A 14,406-nucleotide genomic window follows, 5' to 3' on the forward strand; every position below is an offset into this window, starting at 1 on the left:
CCGCACCGCTCCGCCGCTCAACGTTATCGACGCGCGCGCGCACGGGCCCCTTCCTGATCTAATTAAAAACCGTGGACGCCGGGGAACGTACGCTTGGCCGTGGAGAGAGGGTAGAGCCCGCGAGCGAAAGCCCACGATTCTGGCATCGCCGCGTATGTACATCCGCATGCAAATGCACATTGTAACGCGGGCGCGTCTTTCTTTTTACGGATCAAACGTACCGCGAGCGGATCAAAGCCGCCCTTTCTCTACCTTTTCACCGCAGCCATCTCCATTGGCTGGGAATAATATTGATTTCCATCGTTCGCCGGCTTCCTTTTAATTCCTCAGCGGCCACGTGGCATGATTCTTAGAACGTTGCCGCTCGAATCACGCGGTGAAGGGATACATTAGTTTCGATGTAAAAAGAAAAAAATATCGCGGAAGAAGGGAAATTAAAATTGGTACCCTCTTTTCGTCTTCGAGGAAGAAACGAGCGTTCCTCTTCCAGTGGAATATTCTCCGTTCCACGAGATTCGTTCCCTGTACGTTCATCATCCTCGCAGGAGCAGTCGCACCGCGCGTTCTCAAACATTGAGGATAATCGTATCAGTCACTCCATACGAATTCGCGTAGCGCTTTGATCACGTCCGTGTCTGCTGCCCCGGGAGGATCCCTGAATATCCGAATGTATCTAATATCCCCGCAGTTATTTCGTCCCCTTTTGTTCCCATCCATCTCCTCGAGGATAAATTAATCTCGCGTGCACAGAGAAAAAGGGAGAGAAGGGAAGGGAAGAAAGTAGCGGAACCGAGGGGGTGGTGGCTCTTTATTGCATCGGGATATCCGGTTTTGCTTTGTGTCTAATGAAACGAATGGCGAAAAGGATATACGGGCCGCATCGTTAACAGTGTATCATTTATTCCCTCTACCCTTGCACATTTTAATTCATAGAGACCACGGGGTTTTGTTCGGCCGCGGGGGGGTGGGAGAGGAGGGTGGATTATTGCAGCGCAATCACATTATGCATCTCGTTTCATGGGAACGCTCGAAGAAGAAGGGAGGAGGAAACTTATAAAGATACAAAACGGGATTACCTTATCAGTCTTATTCCCTGAAATAATCAAGACGTCCGCTCTGAATTTCATTCCCCGGGCCCTTCCCCCTCCGTGTTTAGCCCCTTCTCCCGTCGCCTACCCGTCTCGCTAACTTCTTCCCCTTTTCTCTCCGAAACATTATCGCGCCCGGATAACGCGAAAGTTAAGGCCGAAATACATCATCCCTTATCTCGATTATGGTATTGCTCTGTCCTCCTAAGGCATCGGTAAACGAAAGATATACGACGGGCCACGGTTTGCCGGAGACGCCGAGGGAAAAGTTTTATCTGCCGTTTCAGAAATATCAATAACCGATCCCTCCAACAGCTCCTATTCCAAACGCGGAGATATACGCGGAACAGAAAGCCCCCGGTCCGTCCTCGCCCCTACCCACCCCGTCGATGCCATACGGAACGTGCCCGAGTGTATCCCTTTTCAATTCGGAATGCGGCGGTCTCGCGGAGACGCTCGGAGAAGTACCTACCCCTATTCCGAAAGATGGCACGTGTCGTTGCGAGCGAGGATTTACCGTTTAGAAACCGATCCGAGGCGAGCCCCTGCCACCGTTCCACCCCTTTCAGACACCCGGCCTGGACTCTGGATCCAAGTTACATTGGATCGCGCGATTAACTCGGCTGAACAGAAGGCTGGAGGGTCGTCATTACGAGTGAACTCGAGGGCCTGCGACACTTGTCAGACGAAATCGGGGTCGAGCTGTTAAATTATGAATCCGCGAGTCGGAGCGTGAGCCTTCGAGCACGTCGGATACTTTGGCCTTCGAGGCTAGGGAGAAATCGGCGGAACAGGTCTCTCTATTAAGTGGTCCGTGGATACGTTTCCAACGAGCTCGATGATCGTTGATCGCTGGGCAAAGTGGAGACAGGAGCTTAATTAGGTGCGTGGCTCTACCGAGTGTATTTCGTCAAAGTCATGGGGGTTCAAAGGCGATCGCTGCCGTTTTACATCCCAGACTTGAATTAGGAGAGGCCAGGGCTGATAGGCCAGTCTTTTCGTTTTTGATTTTTAATAAATTATGAGGACGAAGTATCGTTAAACCAGTTAGTATATTTGATAGGGTATACATCTGGCTATCTGATTAAATGATTAAAGTTGACTCAATGTGACAACAATTAAGGTATTTTAATGTTTTTCTAACACCTTTCATGCTGGTCAATCAGCCCCATGATCGGGGTTGTTTTATTATGAAGTATTGAATTTTTTCTTTTATGTTTTAATAATAAACTGAAATTTCGTTCAACTTTTGTTGAAATTTTTGTCGATTAAACGTCCGCCCCGTTAAACTCGAAATAAACGCGCAAATGGTCCCACATAGGATCGCTCGCTTCGAAGGCAAAGGACTTCTAAGAAAGCGATACGATATGAATCTATGATATTCAAGCGCTTGCTTCCAGTCGCTAGAATCGCAGATTATCAGAGATCGATATCAAGTACCGTGGATGGAAGGAGTACAGCGAGGTAATAAAGGCACACTTGAGGAATAAGAAAGAAGACTTTATTCCCTACAGATATCGCGGATCAGCTCATTAAAGGGTTAGCTGCATCAAGGACATTCTCCTCTCAACCATGGAAACGATTCAAAGAGAACACTAAACATGTCCGTGCTCCTTCTATTTGCTACTCTAAAGCGGGCGAAGCACGGTTCGATTATCCGGAAGAGGGAAGGGACGATGTGTTTTCCGCGATGCCGCGGCATGATTTCATCGAGGAGAGTAATACGAAGGGAGCAACTGCGGCGTGAAACGAAGACAGAGAAGGACCCGCCTGCAGTATGGTCTTGGCCGGCCGAGATTTATCGAGGTCGAACACCGATGCATTAGCGATGGAAGAGCGCGGAAACGAGATGAAGGTAACGAAGCGAGGGAAGGAAAATCGACGAGGGTGCCGAGGAGAGGAGGCATCGACCACTCTGCCTCTACACCCTTAACCGCTCTCCCTCTTCTTAAAGCCAAGGAGGTCCCTCAAGACGTGTAACGAATCAATTGAGATCAGAAACTGGCGCGCGCGCAAGCAAGCGAGAAAGAAGGGGCACGGTCTCGAAGGGAGCTGGATTCCGGGCAAGAGCGATGCCCGTCCGGAACGACGGAGGAGCGAAAGTATAATTAAAGTGGACGCTGCTGAATGGACCGCTGATAAACTGATCCGCGATTAAAGGAGGCTCTGCTCGTTGGGATAGCTTGAATGCTGATTTTAATTTGATCCCGCTTATCCAATGCTTATCGTTGATTCGCGACAAGGGGGAGGAAGAGAGCCAGAGAGCAGCGTTCCGAACCGGCTGTTTGTTCTCCGTCTGAGATGCCAGCCAGGGCGAGATATATGAAATCGTCGCGGGTCTCGCGAGCGTCGCTCGATACAGAGCTTGGCGCCCTCCACCCTCTGGAAAAATCTCCCCGGGGCGGGCGGCAGCTCGGCGGGGATGAAAGTCGCAATTCCTTCACGAGAAGAATGCATCGGCGTTCGAGCGTTAAATTAAATATGATCCTCGGGGTGATCGTCGGAACGCGATGAAATCGCCAATAATTTATGCTAGTCCTCCGCGAATTTTCCTCTCGTTCCCCTTGAAACAGTCTATGCATTGCGCGTGGAAGAACTTGCGCCGTCTTTCGTGGATCAGAACGCACGCCGAGGCGCTCCACCAAGAAGGACGGGATCGAGGCAATCGATGGGACGACCTGTGAAACGACGAATCATTTCGTGTCCAACCCCATCATGTCCCTGAGGCGTGTCACGATACGCGACACGTACTCCTGGAGCACCGGCTGCCTGGCTTTCCCTACTTCCATCACCTCCTCGTGGTTCGCCTGCTCGTGGTTCTCGTAATCCGTCACGCACTGATTCGTGATCAGGCTGAAGGCGAACACCATCAGGTCGCAGTGCCGGGCTGTGATCACCTCGTGAACGGTGGACATTCCTAAGCAACATGGAACAGAAGTTGTAGGCAGAGTCTCTAGGGGGTGGATTTAATATTGCAGGCGACGGACGCGGAGTACCGACCGACCGCATCGACGCCCACCATCCTCAGCATCTTCAGCTCCGCCACCGTCTCGAAATTCGGCCCTCCCAGGCACGTGTACACGCCTTTGTGCACGAAATCGCTGATGCCCATCTCCCGCGCCACTTGGTCGCCCATTTCTAAAAGTTCGTCGCTGTAGGCTTTGTTCATGGGCGGGAATCTCGGTCCAAATCTGAAACGGGAAGGGGCAGCTGCTTTTAAAGGGGGAAAAAAAAACAGGCTGTTTGACGGACTGCGTTATGTAATATCGAGGGTTGGTAAGGTAATGGGAAAAATGCCAGATGAAAGGTTACCGCGCGAGCTCGGCCCGGGAGGAAGAAGAAGAGAAATGCAGCTGGGGCTTGCCTTGGAGAGCGCGAAAGGAACGAAGGGGGAGCAGGAACCTGGAGGGAAATTCTTACGTAAATACGTCAATCAGATGCTTCGTGCCGTCGAGTAAATAGTTCATCAATCCGATTCAACGGGTTGTTCCGATGAAATAGATTAATTTTATTCCTTCTAAGACCCCGAACGATCCCGTGGCGCGTCTCCACCCTCCGCTCCTTGCCCTCGGGGTGAGCCCACGGAGCCGGCGTCGAGCCCCGCAACCCGCGAGTGTCGTCGACGACTTTCCTCCCGGAAACGAGCCCGAAACCCTTTGTCGGCTGGAAGCGGATTCGAATTCATTGCCGTTCACGCCGTGAATTTCACTATCCCGTCGTCTCTCTGCGAGCATCTTCCTCTTTCCCCTTTCGGTCGCTAGATCCGTCACTCCTGGCTCTGCTCTCCCTTTCTTCGTCTCCAATAAAATGGACGCGATGGCGGCGCTAATTTCTGGACGCTTTGATCGTGATTCCCTCCTCGCGAGAATCGCGCGCGAGAAAAGAGTAGCTATCGCGATGAAGAGGCAGCTGAGCGTGATGTGGAGGAATGGAGTGACGCGAGGACGGTTTTATAATACTGCTGAGGAGAAGAGGGCGGAGAGGAAGGAAAAAAGTACCTGTCGTCGTTGGGTCCTTGAAGAGGGTTATTCCCCGCGAATCCCATCATGTTCACGTGATCCTTCACGATCATGATGTCGCCAACCTTGTACATAGGGTTCAGACCTCCCGCCGCGTTAGTCGCGATCAGATGGGTCACACCCACCAGCTTCATAACTCTCACCGGCATCGCGCACTGCGGGCAGAAAGCGGGGGAACAGTGAACCGCTGGACGGCCCTACGAAAAGCTCGCGGAGCGTGTCAATTACCGGAGTTTGAGCAGTAGGATCTATCAGCCCAATTGGAACAAGCAAGTGTTCGCTGAATGAGCTACGCGCGATAAATTGTTGCTCAGGTTGCGTAACGATAATCATGCTGGACCTACGGACCTAGGACTCCAGTTTGAAAAAGAAGCGAGACAGTAGCGTACCTTCCACAGCGGATAGCCTTCGTAATAGTGGAATCTCCCCTGCATGCACATGACCGGTACGCCTTGGAGGTAGCCGAAGACCATCTGACCTGTATGGCCCTTGACAGTGGAGACAGGGAAATGCGGGATCTCCTCGTAAGGGAAGCACTGCTTGTCCTCGAGGAACTCCGCCAGGGAACCTGGACACAACTCGTTTTGCTCATTTGATCCTGTTAGGGGATACAGAAAACATTGACTGGGAAAATGCAACGCGAGCACCGACCGCGCCGCGTTTGCTCGGCGAGGTCGCGCGGTTTCGGCGAACGGAGCTTTCGAAAGGAGAATCACTAACCCATTCCGGAGCCGCATATTATTCCAATCTTTGGCCTTATTCTGGCGTGGCTCAGGAGGAACTCCGCCGACTCTTGCAGCGCCTCGAATGTGTACCTGGAAAGAATAATATTGGTTTAACCTCTTAACGTACCAATTAAAAATTCAAAAGCGGTCGTTTTTCCACCATTTTTTTTATTCTCGTAAAATACAAAGGAACGTTAACAAATCTTGAAAAAAAAACACAAAAAAAATGTTGTTTCATGTTGTTGCTGGTCTCACGAGTTAACTCGGGTGCGCGGAATAAAATCGTTTTCTTAAACCCGGCGCTGAGAGGTTGACAGGGCTCGGGGGTGCCTTTCGCTCTAAGGTGAATGTCCCAATTTCTGCTCATCTCCCAATTTCTGCTCATTTCGTATTTTTCTTATTATTATAAGTGTTACTATTGTTCTATTCGTGAAGCAAAAGCAAGTAGTTGGAGCGTAGTGCAAAGAAGATGATGTTGCCAACGAGTCACAGGTGCGGAGGTATCGATAAGCTTGCCGGAATAATGGAACGGACCCGTGACAGGCGCCGTGAGTTACGTCAACGACAGAGGAACGAGTGGCTCGGCGGGCCTGGTCCAACGACATAATTTCACCGGGAGGCTACCGCAAAACGGTGCAGTTACCTGTTAAACTGCTAACAGGCTCAAATAGCGCCGGATTTAAGCTGAATGCAGCCCTCGGTGAGGGGGGTATTACAAATCATCCATCGAAATACATACGAGCGCGTAACGTGTTTATGAGTGGTATACGCGTGCCGTGCACAACTCATCTACCGTGTATGCGCTCACGCGTGCGCGAATGCAAAATGCGCTCGCCGACCGGCTCTGTGCACAGATGCACACGCAGAATTTCCATGCATCCGAGCGGATAAGCGCGCCTCGGGCATAATGCTGCGCGTCACGCAGTCGAAAATTACTCGCGCTTCTGCGGAGACCCTTTTTCCTTCTTCCTCTCTCGCCTGTTAAATACCAGGGAAAATCGATGCCCAGATTTTTGCGGATAGGAGAGGAAATCGATGTGACGCGGATGGATGCCTCGTAAGGACACGAAATAGGGTGATCCTATGAATGGAAGAACTTGAGCTTAGAAACCTGCAATGATACCTCCGTACTCCGCCGCAAGAGGGCCTCTCGACCGATCTCGCTTTCCCGCAAGTCCTCCCTCGTCTACTCTCTCCTATATATACCTGTTTCGCCCTACCTTCTAACGTCCCGGCGTCGAGGACAGGGTCAACTAGCCTTACTGATAAGTCCACTAGCAAAACTCCCTTCTCTCTACCGCCAAAAACCTATGAAAGTGAAACACCATTGTTCCCCAAGCTCTCCAGTTATAAGTTCTGAGGAAGCAGAAGTGTGGGGAGCGTCGCTTTGAATGAAAAGGAGGATCGGTAGCTGACTAAACATTCCAAGAAAATAGAGCAGGTGAGATTTCGCGCTTGGAACATGGACCGAAGAGTGCCCCTGATAGTTTGCGCGATGACAAGGGGCGCGTATCACCGTGGTAAACGGGTTGCATACGCGCCGCCACAGGGGGACATCGAATTAGAACGCGCTGAATGCACTTGAATATGCATCCACGTCGCCAATAACAGCCCAGCGCCGAGCGAGGCTCTCCGGCATTCAGCCGCGAATCTGAGAATCCGCTCCGCAGTTTCGCCCGGGCGTCTATGGTGGAAAAGCTTTGATATAGCCGCGGGTATGCCAAACGTCATTAGACCGACCGCATTCGCGGATGCTCCATCGTAAAACGGTATTGTACGGCGCCCGTTATGAATGGCAAATGTGAGGTCGACGATTATTATAACGACGTGAATGCGCGTCGCCCCGGGGCATCGCGGGAGGGATTCAATGACGACTCCGCGATCCTGGATGCAATATCGGTTGCTCTAATCTCGGATACGGATGTGTACGCCCTTGGTCTGGAACGCTTCGGGACCGCCCTCCATCTTCGCGTTTCATCCCCCACGATCGCCGAGTGTCTACGTGACTCCAAGCGACGTTCAAATCCATCCGAATGTTGCGTTCTCCTAGATTGTTTGCTCCAACTTTATCAGCGTTTATGAGCTGCTGCAAACGAGGCTGGCTGACGCGAGGAAGCTCGCTGATAAACACGCTCCGCTTCTATTTTCATTTGCTCATCCATCGTTCCTTACGTAACGATCCTCCGCGGTGAGCATCGAGTGTCGACAATCGGCTCGAACGCTGGATTCTTTTCCTAATCGCGCGATTAGCGGAGCTGCGCTGATAAAACGTTTCACCGAGCAATTATAGAATCGCTAGTATCCCCCGTCGCCAGCGGCCCAACGTTCCTCGTTCCACCCCTACAGAGATCACCTTGCTTGTTTGCCATTCCTGCCGCGGCAGCCAGAGGTTCGGTTCAACTCCGGCGGTGAAGTATCGCTTTCAGGAGCGCGTCCCATTTTCTCATCGCGCATTTCATGAAGTGGATAAGAGGCGAGCGGGCAGAAAGTCCCCGGGACACGGGGAATATCGAGCGCGCGCCCGCGTTTCAGGCGAAAGTTGCTCCGTTCTTTGCAAAAAGTTTAATGCCACTCGGATTTCTATGTGCCGATTCGAGCGGGAAGGAGGCGGGAGGAAAGTTAAGGGAGAAGGAGGATCCAGTCGAAGCGGCGATACGCGGTAAATATTAAACGTATCGAGGTAAAAATTCATCCCTGACAGAGGGGATGGGATACATGGGTGTCGTAACTGAATCACAATTTCCTCTGTGCGTTAAATTTCGCCGGGATAAAATTCCAAAAGCGGTTGTTCGCAGATAAAGCCGTGCAGATGTACGCGCCGGCGGCCGAGTGATCGACGGCTCTGTAGAAATCCAAGGCGATAATGATGTAACGTGTTACGAAACTAGCAAAGAAATTGGTTGCTTCGCGAGATAATGCGCTGTCGATGAACTCGGCGCAGCCTCCGTTCTCCAGTTCCTGCTCGCTGTTTACTGGGACCGTCGACGCGATCGCGCCATTACGTTTAATAATTTCTTGTTTGCGCCGCTCGCTAGTTCCCCGCGGCCGGGCCTGTTTGCCTCGATTAAATAAAGAAAATCAAAGCTGAAACACTCGGGGAAACTTCTAATTGGAGGCTTCGGGACACGAAGTTCCGTGCAAGTGGCTGCCGCGTCCCTGTCACATCTCAAACCCGTCCAAATTAACCTTGAACGTGCACGAGGAGTCCAACGAGCGCCTACGGATGCTCAAGGCTGAAGGCTACGGGGAGGAGCGCGAGGAGACAGGGAGTCATCTGCGCTGCAATTTCGCGGGAATGTTTACCTAGGACTCGCTCGATTCTCTTTCCTTGACCGGTCCCGCATCGGTAGCGCGCTGCTGAAATCTCGGCAGGGTAATTCTCGGGATTCTTAATTATTGTCGGCTGTTATCGAACCCAAGATAATTCGGCAGTGAGGCATTAACTTCTGCAATTACCCGGGCAGCTCGATACCGCTAACGGTAATATCCAGCGAGTCGGGGGGGGGGGGGGCACGCGGAGGACCAGAGAAGTCCCGGGAAATTAGTTGCGTTTGGAAATTCCGTATACGCCGCGGAGGGTGCGTAATACGTATCCGGCTACCGTTTCCACTTTGCGCGCCGGTAGAAAGTTCCGCAGCGGACGCTTCAAGTAACCGGTAAACACTCAGCGTCTAACTATCCCATGTCAATGAGCACACGGGAGATCGATCACCCCTAAACGAATCGCGGTATCGATACGTTTAAGCCGAAGGCGCTCTATCATCCCCCGCAGTTCCACAAGGATCGCTCTCAAAGGGCAGACCTCTGCTCGAGAGTTTTAAAGAACAAGCACGCCCGATTGAACGCGGCGCAAACGGTTCCTTGGCGAATAGTTATCGCGCGATCAAATCCAATTTCGCGGACAGGGCAGACTTACGTGTTGTGTCGTAAATGCTTGACGGCCGTGTGCAAGAACTCATTCTCCGTGGGTCGTTTCAGCGGCTGGTAATTACCGTGGCCGTTGACAGTGTCGTTGCTCGCGAAAGGCATTGTTCCGTGAGGTAGAAGGACAGGGGCCGCCGAGCCGATGGTGGAAAAGTCGCACTGCGAGTGGAGAGACGCGGGGAAAGAAGGCGCGAGAGCCAGCTGGTTAACGAACGGGCCTGTAAGTCGCTCCCTGTCGCGGCTTTACGGAACACTGACTGCTGTGGCTACTTGCGAGTCGAGCAGGCCGCTGATTTATACGGAAACTCGGCGGCGTTGAAAAAAAGCGAGCGGCAACGAACCGGCCAATCGGGGGAACACTCTGCAGGGCTCCCTCCAATCCTCACGGAGATCCAGACGGTCAGAAAGTTGCTGGGAGGTAGGGGCACCCACTGTGATAACCCATTACCAGTTAAATGCTCCAATTGCCGCCGCCACCCGTCCTCCGCTATTATTTGTTTCGTGTATCAGTAACGTCCACTGCGAACTGCAACCGTCATCCCCGCGAGCAACGTCGCTGGCCACCATTGGCGTATCTTCTCTTCGTTCAAGGAACTTATGGAAGATGAACGCGCGCGATGGGATCGACCTATGTCTGAAAACAAAGAGGGGGTACTTACGATTGTATAATTAGTCCTGGACGCAGCGTCAAGTAATTCGCAGTCGATTTTCTCGAAAATGAAGCGCGATATCGAAAAAAGTTGCTGTTCCTTTTCGACTTGTAACAAGTAAATAAGTCGATGAAAAGGAATAAAGTTTTCTGATATCGCGCCTCATTTTCGAGAAAATCGACTTTGAATTGCTGGACGTTGCACAGTCGCGTGTAGGAAAGCTTAACTTAAGAAGGAACCTGGAATAAGAGACCTCGGAGGATCGGCTTTGGCGACGTTGGTAAGGCGGCTGCCCAGTAGCGCAGAGGGACCCCCGAAGATTGTGAGTTCGAGTCCCATCGCCCCCCGAAGTCCTTTTTTCCGTGGCTCCCGAATATAAGAATTGCGAAACCTATTCCTACAGTAGATTCCGGATGGTGGAAGATGATCATACCCGGACTCTCGAAACTTTCTGATCCACGCAACCTCCGCTGATGTCTTATCTTAAAGACCAGCCAAATTTTGATATCCTGTTAAGGAGCTGTGTTGTTGAGATTGATTCTGTAAATATATTTACGATGCCGATGATCGCTCATTCGAGTCTCGAGACCTTCACTTGCCAACTTGCAACACACGGTCGCAATTACCCACCTCGCGAAACCTCGTACACCTTGCTCTCGACTAATGAGCGGGAAATTCAGTTAGCTTTCACTCGGCGAGAACAGTCGCCCGCGAGGGGATGCAGATCTTTCCTTTCAGATCAGATATTATTTCGTTGTTACGCGATGCAATCTTCGTTGTCCCCCGCGCCTACCTTATGAATTCGAACCTGTTGCTCTTCTCCGGGACTCGAAGCACCTTTCGTCACTAGCTACCGTAGACGCGCACTAGCCATTGAGAAGGTGTCCGACCGGCCCTTAACGAATTCGTTAATAAAAACCGCGCCTAACCGTTGTCGCAGCTCCTGCGCGATACTCGACGAAAATACTCGCGATTTAAATGAAACAAAAACAACGAGGAGCGAGGAAAGAAGAGGGGAGAATTGTCCCGCGAAAGGAGATATAATCAAACTGTTGCTGCAACCGCATCTCATATTTATAAGAATATCAATTACCACGCAACCGGGTCCCCCACTTGAGCGCGTCGCATCGGGAAATTCCATGACAGATTTCAGAAACGCAACGATCATCAAGGTACCGCTTATTTATTTATTTATTTCACACAAACGAGTGAGACCCATCTCATAACAGAATTGGTAGTAAACGATACATATTAGAGACAGTCGTTACACAGAAAAGAAAGAAGAGAAGAAAAAAAGTGGAAGGAGAGCCATGGAAAAAGTCAATCTCCTTATAATAAACTAGCTTTACTACTCGGCTTCGCCCGAAATTTAGATTCTGATTTTATAAAGTAAAAAAAATTGTTTTTTTATTTATTCGTGAAAATGGTGACATTTATCTGGATTAGTCAGGCATAATGAGCTGAGGCTCGTTTCGCGAACCGAGGGTTTATCCTTCGAATATTTTTAGGCGACAGACAAGCACCCAAACATGTAGAAGCTTTCTATATTAAGATTTATATATTAAGACTTTAGCCAGATTACAAATGCAGCTAATGAGGTCGGTGAGACCAAACCTGGAGGTATAAATGCAAAGTCTAAAGGGCAGAGTATGCCTGATAGCACTTATTCTCAGTTGCTCAACGTACAATCCATCAGTTAATCCGTATCGATCGCAATCTGGATCGTGCGCCGCTGTTTCCGCGAAAGGAACATTTATACGCGTTCAATAATCTCCTTTGCACGTATCTTGTTTTGAAGCAACGTCACTGTCTTGCCTGGGATTTAAACATCCCGTTTTACGGAAAACAATGGCAACTCGCCGGCTATCTGTTGTAATCGCGCTCCGATAATCTTTGACCACCAACAGCGTAGCCAACGGGTCTTTCTATCGCGTCTCTTTTGTTTAACGATAAACCCGTTTGCTTGTGAATTATTTGCACGTGTCACGCACGTTCGGTGACTCGTCTCCTTTGTACGATCGGTTCACAGCGCTGTCTCTGAGTTCAGAGAAGCCCGGCCAGTTTAAAACGTCTGCTGCCACAGCTACCAGTTATCTGGAACTGGGATCGTGTCGCCGAGTCGCATCGGTGTGTATCTTCATTCACATCCACGACCTTAAGATTCGTTTATCGAATTTTCGCGCGAGGTTCTGCACGAATCAGCGCTCGTCATTTGCCGAAGATGCGCGCAACGCGGAGATCAAGCGCGGCTTGACCCTTATAATTCATTCATTTGAGCTTTTCGATGACCTTACTCGGAATTTTCATTCGTAACTTAAGGGGTCATTCCGGTTAGCGCGCCGATAAATTCAGCGATTTTTCAGGAATTTATTGCGACGAAACTAATTACAGTAATGGAATAAAACTTTTTTCTATTTATTACGCTACGTTTCTACAGTGAATAAGAAATACGAAGGTAATGAAATTATTGCTTTTCAAATGCTTTTGGAAAGCGGTCTTGATGACACGTTTAAAAATTCATGCCTCGCTCGCGAAGGCGATTTCAGCTGCTAGACTTATCTGAACCGAAGAATCCAAGCAGATCCTTGATCAGCACGACTGTCGCTGTCGCTCTGACTATAATTACTGATTTATCTTAACAATTAGCAAAATGGCGGGCAAAACGCAAAAGAAAAATGTTTTCTCGGCTTTCGTCTTTTGCTATTTTCGATTTTAAAAGTAGGTTAGACTGAATGAAAATACTTGGTTGTAGTCCCCGCGAGAGTCACAGGTGTGCAGAATAAGCAGTCAAATTTATAAAGCAATCGGTTCGATAGATTTTATCTTCACGACGTGGACAAATCACGTTTCGAGAAAAATTATAGGAGGCCGAGCCTCTGCGCTCCCTACAAAAGCCTCTGTGGAAGTTAAAATAACCAGAAGTTTCCCGTGAAAAATTAACAGTTCATTCTTGAGGATATGTGCTTTCGAAAAATGTTTCTAAAAAAAATCTATTTTTTCAACCCGTCTAACCAAAATGACTCCTTAAAGCATTTGCAGTAAAAGTTGTAATACCTCGTTTAAAAGATGCCAACAACGAAGAGACCATTTTGCGCCCCTTGTCAACTTCACGCCCGAGGCAGCCGCCTAATTTTGCCTGCAGGGACGAGCCGGGCCCGGAGGATACATATTCGCGAATACTTTGGCGAGCAGTTTGCCGAGCGCCGAATATTCGGCGTTCGCGGAGTGCCGAATGTGCGGTCCCGCCTTTGCGCGATAACGCTCCACCGAGATCGTGTCCCTTTGAAGCCCGCTTCTCCTATTCCCTCCAGCAAACTGGGCATTCGTTCGCGTCAGTTATCGCGTAACAAATGCGTGGGCGGTTAGCATACATCTCCTCGGACCCGACACATTTCTTTCTCTCTCAAGAGCAGATATCGATCAAGAGGAGCGAGATGTTTGAAGAAGGGACGTCCGAGGCCCTTGCATCCACCCCTCGCAGCTGCGGCTGTTATTTATCGAGAAGTTTTTGTAACTGGGGTATCAGAAGCGGCTCGAATGATTTATTCGTTATCGTGGGATCGATCGGCCCGCGCAAAGATCAACGACGACCGCTGTGAGAGCCGATAGGGTATTCACTCTTGTTCGGAGCGAAGCTGGCATCGATACGTGATGTAACAGCCAGCGAGATACGCTATTCAGAAATAAGCCCGGTAAACTGTACGCAATTAAAGCGCCGCGGAAACGCTCTTTGTCCTTTGGCTGCCGCTCAAGCACCCGCTACGCGGCACCGGCTTCGTGACGGAGCAGTTTTTTGCATAATTGAGCGCAGCCGCGTGTGATGCACGCGAAGCGCAAGAAAGGTATCAAGGTACTAATGCGGGGAATGCCGCGTCGCTGAGCCATTTCCAGCGAGCCCGGCGTGGCATCTGGATCCGGACAAAAGAATAGGGAAAAGGAGCTGGGGGAGCGAATCCCAGCTGCGAGGTTGCAAATTATAGCGTGCCGCGGACGGAACGCG

The 14,406-nt window shown here is 50.4% G+C and overlaps 1 protein-coding gene across 2 annotated transcripts; it reads right to left on the reverse strand.

The window, feature by feature from the left end:
* Positions 1-2,575: 2,575 nt before the first annotated feature.
* Positions 2,576-10,041, reverse strand: LOC143377443 (purine nucleoside phosphorylase). 2 transcript variants are annotated; one of them, XM_076828659.1, is made up of 6 exons: positions 9,749-10,041; positions 5,828-5,922; positions 5,497-5,675; positions 5,087-5,262; positions 4,089-4,279; positions 2,576-4,005 (listed from the first exon to the last, which is right to left on the reverse strand). In XM_076828659.1, exons 1-6 carry the CDS (start codon positions 9,859-9,861, stop codon positions 3,782-3,784), a joined length of 978 nt encoding a protein of 325 aa, XP_076684774.1. In that variant the 5' UTR covers positions 9,862-10,041; the 3' UTR covers positions 2,576-3,781. The 2 variants fall into 2 exon arrangements, with proteins under 2 accessions (XP_076684774.1, XP_076684773.1); XM_076828658.1 differs by having other exon boundaries at positions 5,497-5,705.
* Positions 10,042-14,406: the final 4,365 nt, after the last annotated feature.

This window comes from Andrena cerasifolii, chromosome 16 (assembly GCF_050908995.1).
Source record: "Andrena cerasifolii isolate SP2316 chromosome 16, iyAndCera1_principal, whole genome shotgun sequence".
Lineage (NCBI taxonomy): Eukaryota > Metazoa > Arthropoda > Insecta > Hymenoptera > Andrenidae > Andrena > Andrena cerasifolii.

Excerpts from the sequence above, each read along its gene's own strand:
- LOC143377443 (XM_076828658.1), bottom strand. The coding sequence starts at position 9,861 with ATGCCTTTCGCGAGCAACGACACTGTCAACGGCCACGGTAATTACCAG. Across the intron at positions 5,263-5,496 it reads AAGGCTATCCGCTGTGGAAG|TGCGCGATGCCGGTGAGAGT; the intron begins GTACGCTACTGT and ends TTCTGCCCGCAG. Across the intron at positions 4,006-4,088 it reads GGTGGGCGTCGATGCGGTCG|GAATGTCCACCGTTCACGAG; the intron begins GTCGGTACTCCG and ends CATGTTGCTTAG.